At 39.3% G+C, this 27,500-nt stretch overlaps 1 protein-coding gene across 27 annotated transcripts in view; it reads right to left on the bottom strand.

Moving 5' to 3' along the window:
• RAP1GAP (RAP1 GTPase activating protein) overlaps positions 1–27,500 on the bottom strand; it is a 461,763-nt gene that overhangs the window by 106,516 nt on the left and 327,747 nt on the right. For 21 of the 27 annotated variants that reach the window (XM_085878239.1, XM_085878236.1, XM_085878246.1 and 18 more), the window contains one exon: positions 8,925–9,009. The exons of 2 other annotated variants lie outside the window; for them this stretch is intronic. Coding sequence is in view for 15 of the 25 variants with exons in the window: in XM_085878254.1 (XP_085734380.1) it covers positions 8,925–9,009 (85 nt within the window). In the remaining 10 variants the exon portion in view is untranslated. The remainder of the gene's footprint in view (positions 1–8,924; positions 9,010–27,500) is intronic. 4 more of the 27 variants (XM_085878237.1, XM_085878242.1, XM_085878257.1 and 1 more) reach the window with 1 other exon arrangement.

Genomic DNA, 27,500 nt, shown 5'->3' with positions numbered 1-27,500 from the left:
AAAAGCATCCCCAAAGAATGATGTTTCCACCACCATGCTTCACGGTTGGGATGGTGTTCTTGGGGTTGTACTCATCCTTCTTCTTCCTCCAAACACGGCGAGTGGAGCTTAAACCAAAAAGCTCTATTTTGGTCTCATCAGACCACATAACCTTCTCCCATTCCTCCTCTGGATCATCCAGATGGTCATTGGCAAACTTCAGACAGGCCTGGACATGCGCTGGCTTGAGCAGAGGGACCTTGCGTGCACTGCAGGATTTTAATCCATGATGGCGTAGTGTGTTAATTGTGGTTTTCTTTGATACTGTGGTCCCAGCTCTCTTCAGGTCATTGACCAGGTCCTGCCATGTAGTTCTGGGCTGATCCCTCACCTCTCATGATCATTGAGGCTCCACGAGGTGAGATCTTGCATGGAGCCCCAGACCGAGGGAGATTGACTGTTATATTGAACTTCTTTCATTTTCTAATAATTGCGCCAACAGTTGTTGCCTTCTCACGAAGCTGCTTGCCTATTGTCCTGTAGCCCATCCCAGCCTTGTGCAAGTCTACAATTTTGTCCCTGATGTCCTTCGACAGCTCTCTGGTCTTGCCCATTTTGGTGAGGTTGGAGTTTGATTGATTGAGTGCGGACAGCTGTCTTTTATGCAGATAACTAGTTCAAACTGGTGCAGTTAATGCACGTAATGAGTGGCGAATGGGAGGGCTTCTTAAAGACAAAACTAACAGGTCTATGAGAGCCGGAATTCTTACTGGTTGGTCGGTGATCAAATACTTATTTCATGCAATAAAATGCAAATTAATTATTTAAAAATCATACAATGTGATTTTCAGGATTTTTGTTTTAGATTCCGTCTTTCACAGTTGAAGTGTACCTCTGATAAAAATTACAGACCTTTACGTGCTTTGTAAGTGGGAAAACCTGCAAAATCGGCAGTGTATCAAATACTTGTTCTCCCCACTGTATATATATATATATATATATATATATATATATATATATATATATATATATATATATATATATATATATATATATATATATATATATATATATATATATATATATATATATATATATATATATATATATACATATATATATATATATATATATATACACCAAACAAATTTTAAGTGCATTCGATTTCTCAAGCACGAATGTTCTAGAAACTTTTAAAGTGCCAATGTGACTTTAAATTTTGAACGAATCAGTGAGTGAATCACTAGTGTTTCCATCTCCTCATTCATTACACTTATCCAACTCATTTCCATTGATCTTGTAATGCTCAGAATGACCGGCTTTGCACGCGGGCCTGTGGTTGACTCATGGAGTGCGCTGCATTTGTAAGCTTGATGCATGAAATATTTCTCACTTAACAGCAGAAATAGTCAATTTATGAAGAATATAACGACACTCCCAATGGAAGCCACCCACACATTACATTTACATTTCCATTTTCAATTTCAGTGGTTCAGTGGCTTCAAAACTTTCGTTCGAAAACAACGCGTGACCATTTCATCCTCCTAACGAAAATATGAATAAAAAGTTAATTAAGACTTTGGTATATCTGTACATTGTTGCAGGTAAATTACAATGCACTGCAATTCCATCCTTTGCGAGGCCATTAGGTCCACCAAGCGTGTGCATATGTATGATTGATAACTTTTGGTTATTTGTCCGTGCTCTATGTTTTTAATGCTGAGCATCAAGCAAAGAAGCAGTGAGCACCATTTTTAAAGTGTATAGTATAACTGGGTCAGGGTTCAAACCAGCAACCTCCAAAACTTTAGAGGATATATGCTCTAACCACCACATTACCGAGTCTGATTGATTACAGATGAGTATGATTAGTGATGGAGCTTTGCAATTCAACAATAAAGTCAAGGCAGGATTTGTGCATGACATTGATGATGGGGAAAAGGAAAGTTTGTAAAGAATTGATTGTGAGTGCATGAATGATGTGCTTCAGGTGAAAGCAAAAATGAAATGATGAATGAATCCAAGAGTTATTTTTGCTTCAATGTACGATTCCTTTGTGAGAATCGTCAAAGTAATCATGATCATCACAAAATGCACAATTCTGTAGTTGGGGAAAAATAACTCTCAAGGAGCTGCCTATTTCACGTTTATAAACTTTGTTCGTTTGTGGAGATTATTTAATATATTGTTGGCCGAAATGTATCCACATTCGCCTCGAAGACAGATAGCCTGTGTTTGAATCCAGACCCTGTGACAAACTGTCATTCCAGTGTTCGCAGGCAAGAAGATTCATCAATGTGTGTGCTGTCCCTTGAATGGACGTGAAACTCGCATCCTGTCTGCTGGTATTAATTGGATCTCACGTGAAATATCCCACGGTGTCCTTCATGAAAAGTAGGTGAGCTATCGCCGGCAACACAGTCAAAATCCTAACTTTAAACGGAAAGTGCAATTATTTGGAAACCATATCTGAATCATAATTAATTTGTTGCACAGCTCAGCTCCTTTCTTGACTGAGTCCCCCCCCCCCCCCCCCCCGTGAGGTCTCAAAGAGAATGGGTATTTACCAATATAGGAAATACAAGAAATATCCGTGGATGAGAGGAGTCAAAGTTCCTATCGGCAAACACACACACACACACACACACACACACACACACACAAACACACACACACACACACACACACACACACACACACACACACACACACACACACACACACACACACACACACACAAACACAAACACACACACACACACACACACACACACACACACACACACACACACACACACACACACACACACGCGGATAGATGGAAGGACACATCTCCTTTTAGCAAGAGATGCAAAAGTCGAGTATTATCTCTCGTATAACAGCTCTCACAGCTCCCACTCCCCCAACATGATTAATAGTAAATATCATAATTTTAAAAGTTGATTTTAAACTTACCCTCTGTATTCGCAAGAAGCCCCAGATATGACTTTTGCATCGGTGTTAAGAAGCACCCACACCAGATATACAGTAGTGTCTCCTTCAGGGAAGTCGGGATGCTACACAGAGCTCTCACATAAATATAGCTGGCACAAGATTGTGTACTTGTGGACTTGGCATACAAAAAATGTGAGCACACCTCACATGATGACCATGCCTTGTTGAACGGAAGTATGAAGTAAATTTTTTATGCCTCCACTGACGAAGTTGCCGAAGACATTGTGATTTCGGATTGTCCGTCCGTGATTGTTTTCTCAGTTTTCTCTCTGACCACTTATCCGATTGACAAGTAATTTTCACCCTCGGTGCGACTACTCATGTGGAATGTTTTCATGATAATCATGACATTATTGGTCACGTGGCGTGGCAGCCATGTTGGAAAAAAAGGAAAAACTTTGTGCCTCTGTATCTCCGAAAACTCTCCGTGGAAAAAATTGAAACTTGGCACATGTGAAGTACTTCCCATGGGAAATAAATGTGATTTTTTTTGATGACCTCATAGGTGGCTTCGTTATGACGTCATAGTTGCATACGTCAAATGCTTTATATGATCACTGGAAATTTTTGAGGTCATCTTGGGCTAAACTGTATGGGGGGAAAAATTGATGATGTAATCGGTCCTTTGTTGCGACAGCCATATTTTTAAACATAAAAACCTTAAAACATCTTTTCTGAAATAGCTGAACAGATTGAGGGGAAACTTTACAGTTATGGTCGACTTTCCATGAGGACCAAAAAGTTCTGCACTTCTGACGTCATAGGTCACATAGTTTGGCAGCTATGATTTTTTTTTGAAGAATAAACCTTTAAAAACCTTCTTCTCCAGAACGGCTTGACAGATCGAGGGAAAACTTCACCCACATGTTCCTCAAGCCTTGGGGATATCAGGATGTTCACGAATAATTAATGTTACATGGTCTGGCAGCTATATTGGATTGAATGAGAATCTTAAGAAAATATATATCCTTTCTCATGAACTGCTTCAGCAATCAACGTGAAACGTCACAATTATGATCTCGTAGTCATGAGGAATATATATGTTTTGAATTTCAGCCTGATCGGATGCATGGTCTGGCAGACAGAATTATTTAATTGTTTGAATTTGGGCTCAGGGATTTAAATCAAACTTGGTAAAAGTTTGTATAATGATGAAATAATGCTGTCGGAGGTATATCTGGCAATGTCGCGATGTCGAAGAGTGCACTTCTAGTTAAAATTATATTTTAATAATGTTGATTCCTTCACTCAAATTGTTCAATTTGCTTGGGAAGTAATTAGCTGGGGAGCAGAAGTTGCAGGACCTTTGGAAAGGGGAACGGAAATTGTGGGGTTGTAGTTGCATGCTGGGATCATGCGCATGTGCTGTGCGTGAAGATAGCCTCCATTTTCCTGTTCCATCGAATGGCTTCTGTTACTCCTTTTCAGAAATAAAGTGATTTACCAACTATTCGGTTTGTGCGAGTTAAGATATCCTTTGGCGAAGAGTTGGAAACCATTACTTTGTTAGTAATGATACACAGCATTGTCTATCTAATTACAGACGTCCATTAAATAAATCACCAAGCCTGCCATGTTCTTAGGAGGCACTCTTGCTAGGATCAAAGTCCACTCACTGGCAGTGATGGTTGAGGGTTTGAATAGCATGTGCCAGTGTGCCTGTCCATAGTTATTCAGGCCCTGTTCCAGTCCACAGCATTGGGAATCTGCCGTATTGGCAGCTGTAAGATTTCAGCCCTGTCGGCGAGTTGAGAAAGTTCTCCAACTGTTTATTTATGCACACCCCTTTCTCTTGTGTACCTTTCTAAGTATTTGCAGCTTCTTTTTGAAACTTTGTGAGCTATTTTTGGTAACAATCCTCATCTCGCACGCACAATATACGTGAGTGTGCTCCGATGACTGCTGTTGCTTGGGGTTTCTGCACATAAGCACAGAGCATTCTGGGGCACATTTTGTCAATTCAAAAGTTCCATATTGGAATAACAAATAAATTAGATGCAGGAGACTATTCGGCTCATCATGGCTGCACCAACACCAATACCAGAATACATAAATCCAACAAAATGGCATAATTTCGTTGGGGGAATGTGAGAGGGGGGAGGAGTGGGGATGAGAAAGTGTGGAATGCTTCGAGAGATCACAAGGGTGTTATAAGTAAAAGTGTGGGAAAATTGTTTTGAGGGGAGTTGGGGGGGGGGTTGGGGAGGGCAGTGAGTGAATATGGTTTTAGGGTGAAGAATACACAACACCATATCTGTTGACAAGACTCTCTCACAGACATCACACTCATCAATTTAGTAGCTCTATGCTGAACTGTCTCTGCAGCAGCTATGTCCATCTTTAGATATGGTCACCAAAACTGCACAACAGATTCTGGATGGGGCCTCACTAAATTTCTGTGCAGTGTTAAAACAACCTACTTTGCTCCACAATTTATCCACCTACGGATACAATCAAAAACACCGTTTGCTTTACCTCGAGCTACCTGACACTGCTTCGTTTGCTTACCTCCCGTATCTATTACCATCCCCAGATCCTTCTCCAGTGTGGCATGCTCAAACATTGCCCCTTGCATAATATAATCTCTTTTTTCATTATTTTTACCTTTCTCCAACACCTTACTTTTTAATATTAAACTGCATCTGCCAATATTTTGCCAAATCTATGAAAGTATCAATATTCCTGAATCTCTCTGCTATCCACCTTACCTCCAAGCTTACTGTCGTCTGTAAATTTGGAAAGCCTACTCTTCACCCCTCGATCCTAATCGTTGATGTAAATAATGAATATTCATGGTCCGAGTACTGATCCCTGAGGTACCCCAGTACTTATATCCTCCCAGCAAGACATCCTCCCACTCACAGCCACTCTTTGTTTCTGATCACTCAGCCAGTTTGCAATTCAATTAGTCACCTGACCAGCCACTCCACAAGCCCTCACCTGAGCTCACAACCTCCTATGCGGTACCTTATCAGATGCCTTCTAAAAGTCGAAGTATACTATGTCCACTGCCTTTTACTCATCCACCCAATCAGACACTGCTTCATAGAACTCTAAAAGATTTGTTAAACAAGAACTACCTTTGGCAAACCCATGCTGACTACTTTAATTAATTTTTATTTGTTTAAATGGTTCCTCATCTGGTCCCTAATTAATGTCTACAACACCTTCCCCACAACTGAAGTCGAACTAACAGGTCTATAGTTCCCCAATTCTTCTCTGTATCCTTTCTTAAATAATGGTGTTACATTTGCCACTCTCCAATCCTCCGGAACCTGTCCTGACTCCAGTAAATTATTTAAAATATCCGTTAACATCTCGCTTACCTGCTCAGTCACCTCTATCAACACTTTCAGGTGCATATTATCTGGACCCGGAGTCTTATCTGCTCTTAGATTAATTACCTAGCTCTTCCTTTACTTTCTCCACTCCAACCTGGATCTTCTGTAAAAGCCCTTCCTCACCACCTTGATAAATACTCTCAGCTATTGGCAATTCTCCTGACTCTTGTTGTGTAAATATTGAAGCAAAATACCTGTTTAATGAGCCTGCCATCTCTTTTCTAATGAAATCTTTTCCATGCGCTGATCTCTGATGAACTCATTTGTAAAAGAACCAAAATTGCAGGAAACAGTCAGTTCTGAAAGTGAAGGAACATATTGTTCGACGGGTTCGCCATTTCCCCTGCAGCCTGATGGAATTTGTGCCGTTTGTTCATGTAATCATTTTTGGCCGAAAGCAGCTCTCAAGTGCACTCACTGCATGTTCAAATGTGGAAGTGTTGGCTGCTAGCTGAGTGAACACAAGCTGGCCTTCGCTTCGTTGTCAACTTTGAGAGAAGAAAAAGACCGAGGATGGAAAGGATCCATGGTACGAGGGACTGAAGTGACCAAGGGTGGTGGAGGCTCAAGGAGTGGAGTACTTCCCCCACCTTTGTTGAGGAAATGTAATTTTAACCATAAATTTGCACATTTTATGGCACTTTTATGCAAAATTAAAGCAGAATAATCATGTTTTCCTGATGAATTTAAGTTGTATATTTCAAATGTAACTCCTGAATGTTTTGGACTTCACATTGTATAAACATATGTTGTAATAAGTAAAATATAAGCTCAAATTTAAAGATAAACTTAGACTTGGTCATGCCCTACTCTCCAATACAGACCTTAGGTAGATCTACTGCAATTACCTCATGGCTGACCAGCTCGGCGATATCGTGTACGTGTGTGCATGTACTGCACATGCGACTCATGCATGTGGCAAATGCAACACAGGTGCGGTTATTATCGGGTCAATGTTTTGCTCTGAGTTGCATCATGTCAGTCAACGAATGATAAACATCCTACGTTTCACGGGTCAATAATAATGCTTGTAAATCGTACAGCATTTGTCATTTGCTGCCACGTTCTTTGAACATGAGCTGTCGCCAATCAAATGCAATGAGATTACGGATATGATTTTTCACGCAGCATCGAGGAAAACTGCAAAAAGGCTGACACAAACCTTGTCACAACATGAAAATCTATCAAAAACTTTGCTGAGACATGTTATTTTGTGAAAGCGGTATTGTTTTGCTATTATTGAGCAATAAAACTGGTATGCTGGTTATGTATGCAAAAAGCAGTAGACTACCTCCAAAAGCGGTGGAGTTGGCAACTATGCTTTCAGTACTAAAGCAGTGAATTAAGATCGCCTGCTTATGAGTGGCGGTGACATCTGCACTGTTTAGGCCCTTCACTGTGCAGTACGTTTGAAAGGCTGCAGTTCGTCGATGCCATCGAGGAGGCAGCTTCCCTGGAGAAGCCAGGAAGGTAGGTGGAGCTGGTAATGATAAACCAGCCATGTTTCACCAAATGTGTTGCATTTGAACCCGTATACAATCACCACATCCATACTGTGACTCAGACTCCATGCTGGAGAGCTTGTATTAAGATGGAAAAATGTGTACAGAAAGTGCTGTCCCTAGAGCAGCACAAACATGCTTCCCACAGAGCTACATACTCCATAGTCAAACAGAACAACCCCTTTCTCCAACCATATTGGAAAATATCATTCATCGATATCGATCTCATCTCACCAATGCAAGATGCAATTAAATGGAGACACGTATTATGAACTTAGAAAATCTGATCATTTAGTGTGTTTATAGTACAGTGTTGGCAACCAAGCTGACCAAGTTAAAAGGGTCAGTGAGGGTATCCAAAACAGCAGCAAAACATTCATATACAGCAATAAGGGTTCAGAACGACTTGGTTTTATGAATTACGTCACACATAAATTATTAGCTCCTGTGCATGAAATCTCATGATGTCGTTTCTCCCAGATGTTGCCACAAAAATACACCCTTTGGCAGCATGCGATGAAACTTGTGGACTTGACACGTCCTCTAACCACCTAGAAGTCCTTCAACCGTGACATTGGTATTTCCACCCTCTTTTTACTGTTCCTTTTGTCACATCCTGATACGTTCAATGTTCTCGCTCTTCCACGAGCCTTGACTTTGTAGACAAAAAAACATCGGTCTGACCCCTCTGGATGGACTTTGTGGTTGCAGCTTAAACACGCAATTACGTAAAGTATTGATTTTCCCTCCCAGGAAACATACTTGGCCTTTTCAGCAGCGAAGGTGCGATGGAAACAAAACGTAATGTTGCAATGGAATGCTAATTGCAATACAGGGCATTTGCGATTCTCCAAGGCAATGAAGCGCCCCATGACCAAAATCGGTTATCCGTGAGTTGTTTTCTTCCTTTGAAATAAAACCCCATTTTCCCCCCAAAAAACCACTCAGACTTTAAATTGAAAAAGGTCGTAATCCCAGCTTGTGAAACAATTAACGGAGGGGGAAATGTTCTCAATGTTTTGAATTTAAAAAAAAAGTTTTATTTGTTTAAACATGTGAATCCCTTTCTGAGTCAATAGGCTACACTCTTCATGCTATGTTACTGTACCTTGAGAGTTTGTGGAGATGAGTGAAGCAATTCTCGACTCCTCTCTGGTGTGATCTCGCCGTCACCTACCTCATTCTTTTTACTGCTAAAACACGCACAACACGCAACTTAATGAACCAAATGTACATTCACATCTTTAATCTGAGAGAGAAGATGTGGTTGTGGGTTAAAATGCCCATCTGATAAAGAACCATGCAAATCCATGTTATATTGTGGGGTTAAGTTGTCATCAATCAATAGAAACGTTATTTTGAGAAGGTGAGGATGGTGGGATGTTGAACTAACATCGGAGGGGCTTGTACATCAAGGACATTCAGGACAAAAAACAATCATAGACATCAGTGTACTTTTACATGAATTACAATTGGACATAAATAAACAATGAACAAACATGTATGATTAATAGGATTTGAACCTGGCAGGAGTTTGGATGGAAACACTTTCAGGTCAATCCAGTTAATTGTAAGAAGTGCTCAAAATGATGAAGGAAGACAGGTAGATTGGCATGTCAAACAAGAGCGAGAATTGCTTTGCAATACACGTCCCCTCCCGGTCCCAATTAATGTACGCTGAGATAAAAATTAGTTTCCGTTTAACACACTCTTGAGCCGATACCAGAACCAAAATGAAGAAGAAGAAACCCTATACCCCACCGTGTTTGGGTGTATTTGGCAAAATAAAAGGAAAGGCAATTGTTATTTACTGATGTTTTTGTGGACGAGAAACTAATAAAGACAATGAAGATAACAAACTGGAGATAAAATCAGTTTGCTTCAACACATGATTGAGCCAATATCGGAACCAAAATGAAGAAGAAGAATATTTCTAACCCACAATGTTGCATTCGTTACTCGGCTTTGCCTATTTCATATTAAAATAACCCGATGTGCATACATAAAGCAAAAACATGTGTACGGCTTATGTGCATATATATATATATATATATATATATATATATATATATATATATATATATATATATATATATAAATATATATATATATATATATATATATATATATATATATATATATATATATATATATATATATATATATATATATATATATATATATATACACACTGTACAGGGTGTAGTGGCGTGCGCCTGTAATCCGGCTACTCGGAGGCTTGGGTTGGAGGATCGCTTGATGACCAGACTCAGTGCTGGGCTGCGTTATGAGAGGGTGTAGGGCAGCCCGGAATCATGGAAAAACCCAATCCTTATCCCTGTGTCGTAAGAGGCGACCAGGGTTGCGTCAGGAAGGGCATCCGCCCTAAAACCTATGCCAAATCAGTATGCGGATCATAACGGATGATCCGCTGTGGCGACCCTTTACGGGAGCAGCCGAAAGACAAACAGCATATATATATATATATATATATATATATATATATATATATATATATATATATATATATATATATATATATATATATATATACTGTGTGTCTATATACATATATATAATTATATGTGTACTGTATATATATATATATATATATATATATATATATATATATATATATATATATATATAATTATATGTATAGTGTATATATGTATACTGTATATATATATATATATATATATATATATATATATATATATATATATATATATATATATATATATATATATATATATATATATATATACAAAACAATATGACGGCGTGGTTACATACCTGGGATCATTCCTATTGCACTGGGCCACGGACTAACACTCAGGTCTAAGGTATTTAGGCCTGATGCCTGTCGATTGGTACTGCTTTATGCAATGGCAGTGCATGATTTTATTGGAGTGGTGTCAGGCCAAGTTGCAGTTGAATATATCAAAGGATATGGGAAAAAGTGAAAAAACACAGGTGGGATGGATGGACAGACAGACATCTGGTGAGCAAACCTATAGTCCCCTCTGGTGAAACTGGAAGGGGACTAATAAGGTTTGGCATGAAGAATGCGTATAATTAAATGAACACAGGTATCGTTATATCATTCTGCTATTTCCTTTTTTTTGGTATACAGAGTCCTAATTAGTTAATTAATGCCTGGTTTCCAAAAGGGCTTTCATGACTCCAACTGCATTTCAGCATGTTGGAAATTAATAAAAACATTGAAATAGGTCAATGTCAGGCCAGGGAATAATTATGTCAGCATGAACTAGTTTGCAAAATGTTTCCATTTCTTGGTTGCCATGGAAGCCTATTTGCAAGCATGTATTGATTGAAAGTGGAGGTCTTCAGTCAGTCTTTGGCAGGTCAGGTCAGTCTTTAGATTGCACTGGTAACATGTAACCCAGTGCTACTTACTGGATGGATGGGCTGTCGATGACTAAACTGACTCATCTGACCGGCTTGCCAGTAAAAAGGGGGTGGGGGGTGGGGGTGACTGAGACACTCTGTAGGATGAAAAACAACAAAAAACACACACAAGGGTGGATGAGCTCCCTTTGTGAACCAGCAGCCATCCATTGTCGAAATTAAGTCTCCTAAAAAAATCCCCATCCGATTGGACCGGTTTATGACAGGAATGTCATCCAATGGTTAAAAAAAATGCTTCAACACCAGTCATGAATGTTGGATCCGGTGGTTTTGGAAGTTGCTGGAGTTGCTGGAGAGGGCAGAGATGAGAATTTTTCAGTAGATTCTTAGAGTGCCTCGAAGAAAGCGGTTGGGGATGAGGAGCTGGGGTTGTATCACAGAAAGGATTGGAGAGACTCGGTTGCAGTGGATTAGATATGTGATGAGGAAAGGATGAAGAATCAATCAAGAAAGCGAGGAATGGATCAAGAGGATGGCAGCCATTAAGGGGGGGGGGGGGGTGGAAGGAGATTTTAAGAGTGTGTGATTGAGAGAGGAAGCCAGTGGAGGACAGAGGAGAATGAAGAAGGCGGAATCGAGTGGTCGGCTCCCCTAACTGCTGTGACTAAGGCGCAGAGAAGAAGATTAAAAGAAGTTTCACTTAATTTCCTCGTTATAACGATAAATTATAGGAACTCGCAAAGAACCCTTCCTTATGGATCGGTTAATTCCACCACATTTGTGACGTCTGTGGCATATTGTTTCACGAGACTTGTTATTCAAGCTTCCACCAGGAGGCGCTATACAACACATTTACATCGAGAGAATTGGGCTCCTGATCCCAATAAAAAGAAAGAAACACAGAAGTGATTAAAAACAAAAAATGACGCGTCTCGCACTTGACGCACTGCGGACGGGCTGATGAGGCCAATTTGTACTCGACGTGATTTTGCTCTCTGGGTGACATTTCGACATTTTATCAATTGGTCTTCTCCATATTCTCATAATAAGGGCTTGTTGAAAATTTGATGACAAAAGTGAAATTGATAAAAAAAAAACGTTATGGCCAAGACAGACAGACAGACAGACAGTCATTATTATTGTGTATCATTATCATCATCAAGGGCCATGATCACTGCCCCTCACTCATCGCCCTTCCTCACTCAGGGAGTGTGAAGGTTCGTTCAGCTCTGTGTGTGCAGAAGCCAGTTAACTACCTTGAGGCTTATTCTGTGTCATATCTGCACCTCTAGTTCTCCATAGTACCCCATTTGTGCCCTTTCTGATGGGTGAACCTGTGGCCGATGCAAAGCCTTGACTTAATATATCTTTTTAACATAGACTACATGAAAGCAACTGCATTTGACAGCCTGACAGCGTTTGTGGGTTATTTGTACGAAGAAGGGGTAGGCAGCGGCGGCGGCCCTTGCCAGGGGGAGATGTATTACCTGTTAAACTGAAAAACCATCCATGCTCTCATGACTCTATCTGGCAAGTTATTAGACATATCCACATCCCTTTCCAGTTGAATTAATATCCCAGTCTCATCTCAGTCTTAGGTTCTGTATCTTTGCATTCGAGCTGAGGCTCAAATGTAAATGTTAGTCATTTGGAGGCCCCATGCAAAACATAATAGCGGTCCAGTGGGGGCCCCTGTCGTACTGAAATACACAATTTGTTGGCTGTCTGTCTATCGATCTGTCTGTCTCTGCATATCTATAGCCGATGGATTCATTCGTTAATTATCCAATCTCAAACAAACTTGTCAGGGGGACGAATTGTGTCAGAAGATAAAAGTTGTAGGTTTGTAGCTACGTACCTTGTTTGCCCTCCTCCTTCCCCCGGGATTCACGCAAATTCTCTACTGCTTGTTGTCTAACAAAAATGAAGTTAATTTTGGGGTGATTTCCAATCATTTTCTCCTTTTGTTGAGCTATCTTTTGCTTTTTGGTACCGTTTGGCGAATTTTATTTCATCTTTAGCTCTTCCAACACACTTGTTCAAAAAAAAAACCGCAACGTTCTGCCGTGGCGCACGTGCATTAGTCCATTTACTAATGAGGAGTTGTTTTGTTGATCATACAATGAATCGGAGTGTGGATTTGCTTATCGATATCGATTTGTACTGACATTTGGCATTTTCCACATTTTATTGTCATTCTTGTTGAATTTGTGAACATTAAACTTAGTTATTATTCCACTTAACCTGCTTTCTCTACTAACCTCACTCCCCTAATTTTGTAAGTCTGGTCTAGTTAAACAATAGGGGGGAATAAGTGAGACCCCCCCCCCCCCGGCACAACCACCACCACCCCAACCCTCGGGGACCCAATCATGAAGGATTGTGTACCACGATCGGTCGCGTGGAGGCCCTTGTTGCCTCGGGGCCCCAAGCAATTGCATGAGTTGCATGGCCCTAACACCACCACTGGGAAGGGGTGATGATTGATAGAGTGGGCACGCATTAAAAAAAGGGGAAAGGAGGGAGATTGCAAGAAGAAAGGGACAAACTCAGTCAAAGTACACTTACACAGCACAGCATGAGTACAAGCAGACTCCACTGCTGCCCCCGGGCATTTGTATAATACCCATTTATTATAACTTGCACTCAAGATGTATTTCCTGTTAAATTGATGAACCATCCATGCTTTCACTACTCGATCTGGAAAGTTAGGAGAGATATCCATATCCCTTTCAGCTGAATTAAAATCCCTTTCTCATCTCAGTCTTCAGTTTTGTATCTTTACAACTGAGCTGTGCCTCGACTGTAAAGAGACAAAACCTCCTGGTTGTCAACCCAACAACCATCTTAAATATCTACCATAAACTAAGTCATTGGCATTTAATATCTTAAAACATCTGTTATAATTGCATTTCTCTTCTAGAAGGTGAACAACCACACCATTGATTTTTCAAAGCAGGATGCAGATTGTCAAGGACTGTCACTCTCACACTGGTGGATCTGGATCCAGACCTGAACCAAAATAGAATCGGCTGGTTCTTGTCATCTAACCAACTCATCCACCTCAATTTTTCACAACTCTTCGACAACCTTTTGAAATATCATGTTATACATATTGTTTTTGGGATTATCTCTCAATGGTGAAGAATCCCTTGAAAAATGATAGTATCTGGATCCGGATCTGGATCTTCATCCAAAATCTAATCAGTTCGGCCTTGTCACACACCCAACCTGTCCATCAAGTTTTGTATGAATTGATCCATAACGTTTTGGAATATCATGCTATGTATAGCTATTGGCCCTATCGAAACAAAATGGTGAAGAACCAGTTAAAAATGACAGTATCTGGATCTGGAGTGTATCTTCACCAAAATATAATCAATTCGTCCTTGCCAGACACCCAACCTTCCCAACAAATGTTGTCAGAATCCATCCATAACTTTTTGCGATATCCTGCTCACAAACAAACAGACCAGGGGTGAATACATAACCTCCATCCACCTTCGGTGGCAGAGGTAATCAGTGAATATGTGAAAATAGTTTTCATCATCTTGTTTCCTTGCATGAAAGTCTATGAGTGGGTTCAGTATGGTACCAATGAAGTAACTTTCAACAGGACATTGTGTGAAGATCCAGACTCTGCGAGAAGGGCACATAATGAAAAAAAACAAAGCAGAAAAGCTGAAGATATCCTACAGTGGTGTGAGGTACACACCATTGTACAGTAATTTGCAATGCCTGAAAGAAATGGACTCGGTACAAGATAAGAAATGGCCAGGAAGACTGAGAAGTACCTTCCCAAGGCAAGACAAGCACTTGAAGTTGCTCAGCTTTCATGACAGAAGAAAATCAAGTTAGCAGCTGGAAAATGAAATAAGAACAGGGCTGAGCATTAGCATCTCATCCAGCACTGTGTGCAGAAGGCTGATTGCAGAACGTCTCCATGGCAGTTGCAGCAAAGAAACCACTGCTGAAACCACATAATAAGGTGACAAGACTAAAATTTGTAAAGCAACACTAAGATCGGGTGATGGAATAATGGAATCAGGTACTCTGATCTGATGAATCTATGTTTATACTTTTTGGATCGAAGAGACGCCAGTTCGTATTCCGAAGACCGAGAGAACATTATGACAGGCAATGTTTGCAGCCTACTGTTAAAAACACAGGGAAGCTCTGTGACTGTCTGGGGTTGCATCTCATCTTTTGGTGCAGGAAAGTCAATGGGATGCTAACAAAAGAGAAGTACAAGCAGATACTGCAGCACCATACAGTTCCGAGCAGAAATAGTTCAATTGGAAGAGGATTAAATTTCCAAAACGATAATGATCCAAAATACACTTCCAATACAGGAAAACAGTATTTGGAGAAAAGGTTACAACTGATGTGCTCCAAGTGTTAGAATGACCATCCCAGTGCTCAGACATGAGTCCATCAAGGCCGTATGGCATTACCTGGAAATAGAAGAACAAGAGGAACACAACTAAACCACACAGAACTGTGGAATGTACTTCAGGGTACTTGGCACAATATTCCTGCTGGCTCTTAATATCAGACTTGAGTTGCAGCCCGTTTATATACACATGAGAAGAGGATTGCTGGGAAGAGATTTGCATATTTCACGTGCCCAGCAACGTACGTGTGACTTTGCATAAATGTTGTATGGTCCACGAAATGTGGTGTTTCAATTTTTTTCCACCATCTGTCAAGCAAATTAATAAATACATGACAATTTAATGTTCCATGGAATGAGTGAAGAAAAAAAAATAAAAGACAACTTATGATGAAAAACAAGTTGGCTGTGGTTGCAGTGACGGATTACCAATAATGGGGAATCATTCGGTTGTTAATTAAACAATGGATTCCAACATCATTGCCGCCACAACCACCTGATACCATCACATCCAATTAAATACATTCATCAATGGAGACAAGTCTGGAGACGGTGATGGTTCACGAGCAATGTACACGGTTCGCCCTTTTTATTTTTTGACCTTCGAGGGGACTCCACGGGCAAACTGGCGGGAATCGGGAAAAACGTAAATGATGAAAGTTGTAGTACTCGAAGAGCACTACTTACGTACCAACTTTCATTCGAAACAGTTGAAAACCCAAGGAGCTCAATGCCCAATTTATTGATTTTTTGACATTTTCTAAGTTCGTGACCTTGTGACCTTGACCTTGGGATGAAAATGAAAAATCAAGCTCCGTAGGGCTATGCAGGTGCCATCGGGCTAACCAAATACTGAAACCCCTGCCAGATTCGACAAACCCCCTCGGAGAAGATGTAACTTGAAATCGGCTACCCCCTAAAAATGTTTTTTTTGGCGTGGCTCCACCCATAATAGGCGCAGCACGCCCATTCTCAGGAAAACACAACTAGATCATGATATAATCCTCCCACCCAAATTTTATCAGGATCGGATCAAAACCCACGGAGCTATGCTCGGGACAGACAGACAGACAGACAGACAGACAGACAGACAGAGACAGACAGACACACCCATAGCGAATATAGTGGTCACTCTGGCTGGCGCTCTGGCGCTTGTGAACCAATTATGAATTTTTTTGCTGTAATGAAACAAGGAAATGCAAAAGTTGTGTATTAAAAAAAACAAAAACATGAACACCATATGTTTTTAAAAATCGTTTAAAATAAATAATAAGTTGGTTTTTCTGATATCGGTTGGATTCCGATATGCATGAATTAAATAACTTCACAGTCATTAAACGAACCTGGAGTAAAGACAAAACCTTAAGGCTTTGGAGAGCTTGTTCAAATCATCGTGAGAACGGATTGGTGATCTGTTCAGGATAATGCATCATTGCCACCGCAGGAGGGACAAAACCAAATTGATTGTGCAGATAAATATTTAATGAAGGTGACAGGCCTTGTCTGACAAAACGAGGCAAGTGGAATACAACAGTGATCAAGCAGTTGAAGCTTCTCAGAAATCAAACACAACCCACAGCAGGAGCTTTTATACATTAACCTCAATCTTTATAAGCACCTTGTAATAATGAGACAGGCTTATTCGTTGTTGGCCTACTGTAGGACATAATGTTTTGCTAATCATGAAAGAACAAATTGTGTTGTTTCTCTAATGTTCTATGTTCTCGCTCTTCCACAAGCCTCGACTAAATGTACAAAATAAATTCTCATTTGTGGCAATCTGGCCATCCATAAACTAGGTTAAGCATATGGTGAAATGGAGAAGGTGAGGTAGGGTTTGATTGATTATTTCTGGGAATGGGAGAGGAATACCCAAATTGAGAAAATTCAAATTGAGAAAAGGAAGAGAAGGTGAAACAGAAATCTCTGCAGGTATTGAAATGGACCACTACACAAAGAGTTCAGTGTGGAATATTTATATGGATTTTCACAAGATTATTTGATTAAGACCAGTAACAAACAGTGCTGTTTCTGCCTTAAAACTTTGAGGACCACAAGCATGTTGAAATTAATTTTCAGATGCAAGTCCAATTTTATTATTAGTTTGGCTATAATAATCATGAATATGAATCGAAATTCAAGAGTATGCATGATGAAAAATACAAGTTTTTATAATCAGCAAAAAAAGAAAAAATATGGAAACGACAAGAGCCCTTACCCATTGCTAGCTATACTGTTCTCCAATGTACAAACATAAAGTAATCGAAAACTGCAGGGAACATATTGGATATGCACCACTTTAAAGTTTAGGGACATATGTGTCCCTTGGTTCTTAAAGAGTTAATGGCTTCATCAGGACAAAAATTGGTTATACTAGTGTAATGGGACTAGTCATGACCGACAGGGCAAGATCAGGTCTCACCAGAGAAAACCATATCAGGACGGGTTAATGCTCCAGAATTGGTGTATTTTAGTATAACTTGGAATACCTATCCTCATCAGGAGAGGGACAATACAACACCCATTTACATGGAGAGAATTTGGGTTCTAGCCCACCACCCTGAACTAGGGGATTATGAATGTTCGACTGCCTAAAGCCTTCCAGGTACACCCTGAGTACAACCACCAGTTTTCAACTAATTCTGACAGTGGTTCAGGAGTACATATAAGTTTAAAAAAAATCACACACACACACACGCGCACACACACACACACACACACACACACACACACACACACACACACACACACACACACACACACACACACACACACACACACACACACACACACACACACACACACACACACACACACACACACAGACACACCTCAAATTGAATACACACACAATTGACGATGAAACCTGCAAAAAAGAAGCCCTTCACAAGCTGAAGCCCAACATGAAAGTACACATTAAACACAAGACCCAGTAGGTTGGGGCCGGAATTTGAAACTTAGCCAGGTTTACCTATTCTTTTTCCAAAAATGATCTTGAACATCCACAAGCAATTAATTCCATCCACTGTTATTCCAAGTCATTCATTGAAAAATCACAACTACGTACAATCCAACGAGGCCTTTGTCCAGAGTTAAATTGAGTGCTGCTCTCCCCTATGGATTGGTATTCCACTCACATCTAACTCTACTGGATTCTGCAGAATCCAAAATCTCAACATTATTGGAATCTCCCATGATGAAGACGAAGCACAAGGCCTGTTGCTCTGCTATTGCAGGCAGGAAGAGTTTTGAACTCGAAACAAACCTCCGCTTCCGACTGTGTCCTCTTTTCTTTTCTGCCTCTCGTCAGATTCAGCTCCATCTGCTCTCTCAGTCCACCACCCAATCCCCAGCCCATCCAGCATGTATGCCTTCTTCTGGTAACTCACTCCGAATTAAACTCCCACAATCCAGGCTTTCTGCTCACCTCCACTACTTGTTCCTTTTTTGTCCCATTTGCAGAACTACCTTCCAGAGACTGTTCACTTGCATTATTCCATTTAGTGCAGTGCTTCGCTACTGGTGTGCTGTGACGAAGTCCCAAATGTACCGCGGTACTTTCATAATTTGAGGAAAATAAAGACCATCAATGGAGCATTATGTCTGGGTTTCATGATCCTTTCGCTTCATCTGCATGAGCATCAGCAAAGGAGCTTTCTTTGAAGCCGTGAGAGGAAAATATATAGTTCAATAGCGACTGCACTCTCACTCTTAAGTTTGTTGAGGTGCCTTCGGATGCATTTTGGCTGCAGTGGCAAAAATAGCACCCAACCATCACTGATCATGCCATTGATGTATTATCACCATGTTCAACAACATACCTTTGCGAAGTGAGCTTCTCAACATTGACACTTCTCACCAACACTTAGAGTTTTGGCCAAGATGTAAAAATTATGAAGTGTGCAATTGTTGACATCTGCTTTGCTCGAAACAAACCTTCGCTTCCAACTTAAGTCACTGAATGATGTGGCGATCCCAAATTATAATATCATCAAATTGTTGGGTATTTTTATCCAGACAGCTCTGAAATGGGATACTAATTTAAATTGTATAATTTACTAACAGTCATTTGTATGTGCTTCAGAAGTTGAAATATCATTTCCTTGCAAGCAATTATCTTGTAAACATTTTCACATATTTTGTCCTACCTGCATTGGAATATGGGGCTCCCGTGTGGTCGAGCAGAATTACAAAGCAGTGATATAATGCAAATGAAATTGGTCAGAAAAGATCTTGTTGCATTATCCTTGGACCTAACAATCATAGTTACTTGGATGCTTTGCATGATTGGGCTCTGGAGTTACTCAAGAGCAGATGTGATCAACTCTGCTCTTCATTTGCGAGATTGCTGCCAAATTCAAAGCTTAAACATTTGCTACCTGCAGGCAAATGTCATAGTGGCTACCAATTACGTAACTCAAAAACAATTAACTGAATTAGGATGTAAAACAAGATTCAAGAGCAGTCCATATCATATCTTATCGGCATAACGAATGGACCCCGGTGACTGTTAAATTTTGAACTTTGAAGTCATGTATCTATTTGAAGCTAGATGCAATCTTGAGAAAAATACCAGGGACATAGAAAAGGCCCCTTTATATGGCATTTGCAATGTGGCAAACTCTAGAAAAGAAGGGACATTGTATCGGTTGTAGAAAATGCCAAACTATAGAAAAGGAGGGACATTCCATGGCTTGTTAAAAATGCCAAAATATAGAAAAGGAGGGACATTCCATGGCTTGTAAAAAAATGCCAAACTATAGAAAAGGAGGGACATTCCATGGCTTGTAAAAAATGCCAAACTATAGAAATGGAGGGACATTGTATAGCTTGTGAAAAATGCTAAACTATAGAAAAGGAGAGACATTCCATGGCTTGTGGAAAATGCCAGATTATAGAAAAGAAGGCACATTCAAAAAAATTTTTGTGTGCATGCTATACTACCCTTGTGTTCTTTGGAGGAACCAAGTAATCCTCTAAAAAAGTTAATTTTAAGGGGCACCAATTTTTGAAACAAATTAATCACACACATGCACATTAACAAATTAATTAACACCAGTAACAAACAGTGCTGTTTCTGCCTTAACACTTTGAGGACCACAAGCATCTTGAAATTAATTTTCAGATGCAAGTCCAATTCTATTATTAGTGCTGTTTCTTGTTGCATTATCCTTGGAACCTGCAAGGTTGGATTCCGACATCCGACATTTCAGGAAGTTTTCAGATTCTGACATTTCAAGAAGTTTTCATTTCAGGAAATTCAGACGACATTATCTTATGTTTTCATTTTCAAGCTACACAAAAAAACTTGACGAAATGATGGGTTTTAACCTATATATGTAAGGCACTCCTTTGAATTCAAAGACCAAATGTGCAAATCTTCTTCAAATTTCAAATCAATCGGATGAAAATTGACAACTTTAGACATTTGGTATATGTTGACTTTTTAGCTTATTTGACCTCAAAAATAATTGGTCTTTGAATTCAGTGAGGTGATATGAAAATGCTGTTCAAATTTCAAGTCAGTCAGATGAAAATTGACAATTTTAGAAATTCGACCAATGTTGACCTGAAAATTAATTGGTAGCTGAATTCAATGACCTGATATGAAAATCCTGTTAAAATTTCTAGTCAATTGGATGAAAATTGAGGATTTTAGAAAATTGGCCTTGTTGACCTTTGGCCTATGTTGACCTCAAAAGAGTGACCGCTCTATCACATTGTCCTGTAACATGTGGTAAAGCTTCAGTTTCCTCCGCTGAATGGTTTTCGATCTTTACAAAATGCAGACATGTACGACGTACGACATACGTACGGACGCAACTGATCACTTAACCCTGCTTTTCATTTCACGAGTGCAGGGTAATGAGTATGTACAATTGTAGACGAAATATTTGATGCATATATAAATTGATCTACGAATGCATATCCATAAATGATAGATAGTGCTGCCCTCTGGTGGAAACCAAGCAGAATTTCATGTTTCTGAGTTATTTGTGGATGGTGTGTGAATAGTTGAATATGAGCAAAAAATAGCAAAAAAGCAAAAACTATAGCATTGAGGTGGAATTTGTTTTGAAAGCCATTAATTAGATGTATTGGCGTATATTCCAAGTTTCAGCTCGTTTCAATATATAGCCTTTGAGATATGAGTGCCAACACATTTTGGGTGGACTGACAGACAGACTGACAGATACAAACGTGAATTTCGAGAGTTTTCGTTAAAACCTCAACAATGCGGAAATGGATGTTGTTGAAATTTGGAGCATATTACCTCGATGTACAAAGGCTTTATTTCTGAAATTTGCAGCCGACTTCGCCCAGTAGAAGCCAAGAATCGAATTTTCAGTCTATGTGTTAAAGTTGCATACAGAGAAACCGTCCCATATGAAGGGATATATATATATCCCATATAGAGGGATGTTTTCCACCTCCCTTGATTTATTCTTTTCTTTGTTTTCATATGCTATTTTAATCTCCTCTTGATATTTATTTATTTTTTGCATTTCTATGTTTTATTGTATTTGTAAAATGAATGATTGTAAAGCTTATCTTAATTTGGCCTTTGGCTGTAATTATTATCAAGAACAACAAGAGGTCATGTCAAAAGAGCCTGGATCAGGAACTTCGTGCAGGTCTTTTCAACATAGGGCCGGACATTAAGTGCCTCTGTTCCTCAAGACAGTCGCAAGTTTCTCACTTGTGCCAAAAGTTTGCGTGTTCAATTTCTCACTTGATTACTTCTGGGAATGGTTATAAATAAATTATTTGACTGCCATGTGGTCTTTAATGACATATTTGAGAGAAGAGTTTTCAAAAAGATTAAGTTTATAATCTCCTTTATAGACTGAATCGTAATGAGGATTTTCTTTCAAAATAAAATTTCAAATTAATGCATATCATTGTTTGAAATATTTTGTAAACCACTTGAAATATTTAAATGATTTTAAATGTACTATTTTTGTTATAATTTGATCATCTCAGTGGGAAAAGGTTATTTTTACTTTTCCTTCCATTGACTCGTGGGTGATGAAAATATAATACTCATTGACATGGTAAATTTGGTTTGCTGTGCCGTAAGATCGAGCAAACTTGAATATATGTCGTAAAATAAAAGAAAAATTTCAGAAAGCACTGCTCCAGTGTTTGATTCAAATAGTGACCACCATCTCATGTCATCCTTCTTCCTTACTCTTGATCATTTATATCCGCATTAACCCTACCAAAACCAATGTTTATACTGTCTCTTTTTCTCTCTCCTCGGTCTTGTCTCTCTCACCACTCTCCTCCTCCTCTCTATCCCTCCTCACTTTCCCCACCATTTCCTTGCTTGCTGTGTCAAACTGTGCTCCCACTTTTGCACAAAAACCAAACTGCCATACAATATCACAAACAAAAGTTGATTACGATAGATGTAAAAATCACTTGACTCATCATGTCTTTTCCACATCTACATTATAGCACTTCTGCCAACTGCAAGTGGATATAAAGTCAATCCCAAGCAGGGGGTATCGCCAAGTTACTGGCACCCAACAACCTATTGTTTTCAAAGAAGAATATGGCAGTACCTTTAAGGTTTATAACCCAAATGCAGGACAACTGCCTATATATAGCAATGAATAAAATTCCAAAAGTAAATATTGCAAATAATGTTCGACTGTAAAAAAAAAAATACATTATAATTTAAATGATTTTCTTGGAATTTTTAACTGAAATAACCTGTTCCTGATATGCAGCACAAGCAAGAAGCTTCCTCATTTATGTTTTTTGCCTACGTCACAATTTGACTTCTCATGAACATAGATTTTTGCATCCTCATTTTTTTGGAAAAATAACCAGTCGTTGAAAAATGATATTCAACCGAGGCAAGTTCAATATCATTGCACAATGCTGTTACATTATGCAGTTACAACCCGTTCATATATTTCGTCACCAAGTTGTGCAACATTCTAATAATGTACGCCACCTTTGGATGAATTCCATGTGAGCCACCGAATTATGCAACTCTATTACGTCTTGATAATGCATCGTATCTGGCTGTTTCATTTCAGGAAGTGAATATCATCAAATTATTGGGGGCTGCTGGCCACCATCTTGGTTGTCACTGAATTGTACAATTCAGTGTTCCAGTTCTGTGGACCTCATGCAATTCAGAATCACTGATTTTTAAGGATTGTCTGATTATCTGGAAATTTTCAAATAAATGCACTTGAAATGAAAGCCTTTGGCATCATTTGGATGCTTCATCTATATATTAAAGTAGCCAGATTTCTCCATCTATTTCTCTCTTTCCACCCATTGGTTGGACATCTGGCCTGACTCCACCCACAAATGAACCTCAAAAAAATCAAATCACATGTCTGCCATTTGGCCGCCATTTATAAGGCCGAGAGCCTTAGGGTTGTTCATGCCTCTGGTGTACATTTGAAGACTGAACAATGCGTCTTCTATCATGAAATCAAGGTACGCTTTGAGGGACGAAAGGTACATTTTGATTCCAAACCATTCAGAAGAAATTAGGTAATGCATGTTTTTTTTTGGGGGGGGGAGCGATGAGGCAGTGGTTTATTCACCACCCCAAAAATTTTTTGTACTTCTGCGTAAAAAACAATGGAAGGTTGTTGTCCATAATTTTGGTTTTCGCCTGCGTTTTCATGGTTGATTAGTGTGAAAATACAGGATTTATAAACAAACTGTATTTCACATACAGTTTATACATTGTATGTATGTATTTCATGTTTATATTGTATGTATTTCACATACAGTTTATGTGAAATACATACAAGTATAAACATTTTATTCACACATTACATGAAATAAATAAAAATCGATGGCAAATTGGAGGGAACGAAAAGCGGGTTGGAAGGAATCAAAAGCGGATTTAATTTAATTTAATTTTTTTACCAAACATGGTAAAAACGCTATTTGAGGGATTGTCAGTGACACAAAATTACACCAGAATTCCGAGATAGCCGTTTATTGACGACAAATGATAATAAGGTTCTAAATAATCCAACTTCAAACTCAGTGTTTGTGGTGAAACGATATTAAATATATAATGATCCATCTAATAATGACCTTTTGATTTTATTGGCAGAAGCAGGAGAGGGGAAGGAGATGACATAGAGTTGGGTTCAGAGATGTGGGGGGGGGGCATGGGAGAACAAAGATGGGACAGAATTGGGAGAGGGAGGTTGAGATTTTGGAGGAGCAGGGATCGAGGCCTTTGGTGGTGGGTGAGGGAGAAGAGGCTGAGGAGTTGTGGTGGAGTTGGGGGTGGGATGGGGAGGGGGTTTGAAGGCTTGGGGTGAGGAGGGGGTTGAAGTCTTCGGGTTGGCAGGGTGAAGTTGAGGATTTGAAGTCACATTTTACATTGCACGGATGTTCCGTGGGTCCCTGCTTGAACTAATGAAGAGCAACAAGCCATTTTACTTTAAACTTCCCTTTGAATGACTGTGGGTATGTTTCTGAACTTAATGAATCTGTGGTAACAGCTGCAGCAAAATCCACCACATCATTACAGCCAAAAGTAAATAAGTACAAAAAACAAATGTTTTAATATACAGAGACTTGAGGCAAAATTGCTTTTGGGAAGCCAAAAACGATTTTAAAATAAATTGGAAGGCATTTTAGTTGCAAAAAATATTCTCAGGAGTTTAAAATGACGACATGTTTTAATTACAGTAATGAAATACGAATTAGAATAAAATACAATATGATGTGTGCCACACTGTAATGCTCATACCAATCACTCCACAATTTTCCAAGGAATTCCAAGAACCAGTGGCAAAAAGAGGTGGCAATTTGCCTCAAATGCGAGAGCATTCGAGCATCTAATAATGGATAAAGAAAGGTTATTCAATCAGTGAAGCAAATGATTAAAAATATGGGGTGCTAGCTGAGCAAGAATTGAGGGAACAGCGTGATTTAGCAAGGGCACAGAAAGATATGCAGCTCAAATCTGAAGTTGTGCAGAACCTCAAATCTTTTATTATTATTATGAGAGAATCAGCACAGGACTGTAAAAACATGCAATGATTCCCTTTTCACCATCAAAATAGCTTCAAAGAACCAACTGTTTGTCTTGAATTACATTTTGCAGCATGTAGTACTTTTAACGATATCACAGAAAGTACACACAACTCGTTCTACTTCACCCTAATCAAACGGAAACACGAAACACTGCATTAGAGTCATCAGAAGGAACCAGAAGAAGTAAAGAGCAAAGACGGAGTCATCAGAAGGAACCACGATAGGATTCGGGTTTCAGACGCAATTCCACTACCCTCAAACCCATCCAGGCGCAGCCTTATTCCAGGCATTTAATGGAATTCTGTTCCGGTTTCTTTCCATTGACACAGAAAATGTACATATACATACAAACATATTTAAACATACATATATATATATATATATATATATATATATATATATACATATATATATATACATACATATATATTTGTATTTGTATAAATATGTATACGAGTCAAAATTCGCTAATGCATTACGAAAGCGTGACAGCCGGTCAGAAAAATCATATTCAAATAATTCTGCTCAATTCGTCACTTCTGGAATCATTTGATACCAGATTTTTGGGTTTCACTCATTATAAACGCTTCCAGTCACTGGAAAACGAAGAAAATATAGAATGTTTGCCAAAAAAGTGGGGTTAACGCGCGTCAGGTTTGACCGAAATATGAGGGGATACAATGCTGTTTTTCACATAAAAGCAGAGATATCACGCCATTACGGGCTTCATCATCGGAAAACAATGACGTGTTGTTTGTGCAGTGCCACTAGGCACACGTCTATAGCGTCATCACTTCTGTTGTACCTTGTTCACGTGACCTGCAGACCACTTTCACGTGCGTAAGAAATTGACAGATATGCATCATCAGTTTCGTCGGGTATTGTTTTGCACAATTGGCCATCAATAGAGGCGATTCATGCAGATCGGTATACTACAATTACGATGTAATACATATAATTGATATCTTTATTGCAATGCAGCTAAATAGTAAAACTTATCATTTATGCTCCCATGTGAAACTTTGACGGACACATATTACACACGTGAACCGAGGAAACATCGCTCCGTACGAGCAATTCGTCGATCTTTCCAGCGAAACGTGTTGCAGAACAAAGGATTCTGAACATATTCTCTGGGGGAAAGGCGATTAATATTCCAATAGACGTATGCGAGTACGGATACTAGGGGTATGCAAATGTGTTCCACGCGGACGTCACAAAACTAGTGCATCGGAATCAATGTTTTTCAGAACAAGATATGTAAAACGGACAAACGATGAATTTTGATGCCGCGCAGTTTATTACGGACGTGTCCTACGATATGTAACTACGTAGTGGGAATACAACATTCGACACTGGCCAAAGGTATCGAAAAAAGAGGCAAAATTATAACGTACCAAATTCCATGAAGGCAATGTAACGCAATAGCAAATTTTGACTCATATATATATATATATATATATATATATATATATATATATATATATATATATATATATATATAGACATATATGTACATATAGACATATATGTACATATATATATATATATATATATATATATATATATATATATATATGTATATATAAAACCAAGTCGAAAACACCAGGGGGTTGACTCAGCCTGCCATCCTTCCTAGGTCGGCGAAATGAGCACCAGTTGTACTGGGCCCGGTGTATGCCCCGGTTAGAATAGGTGTACCATATCCCTGTGTGTCGTAAGAGGCGACCAGGGTTGCGTCAGGAAGGGCATCCGGCGTAAAAACCTATGCCAAATAATGATGCGGACAACAAAACGAATTTCCATACCGGATCGGTCGAGGCCCGGGTTATCAACGACCGCCACCGGTACCGGTGGTCAGCAGGGTACCAGTGGAAATTGTGCTAC

Source organism: Eptatretus burgeri, chromosome 4 (genome assembly GCF_056783735.1).
Source record: "Eptatretus burgeri isolate ZD-2024b chromosome 4, Ebu_testis_v1, whole genome shotgun sequence".
In the NCBI taxonomy this organism is placed as follows: Eukaryota; Metazoa; Chordata; class Myxini; order Myxiniformes; family Myxinidae; genus Eptatretus; species Eptatretus burgeri.
The sequence above is the reverse complement of the archived record's forward strand: the minus strand, read 5'-3'. Positions and strand labels throughout refer to the sequence as shown.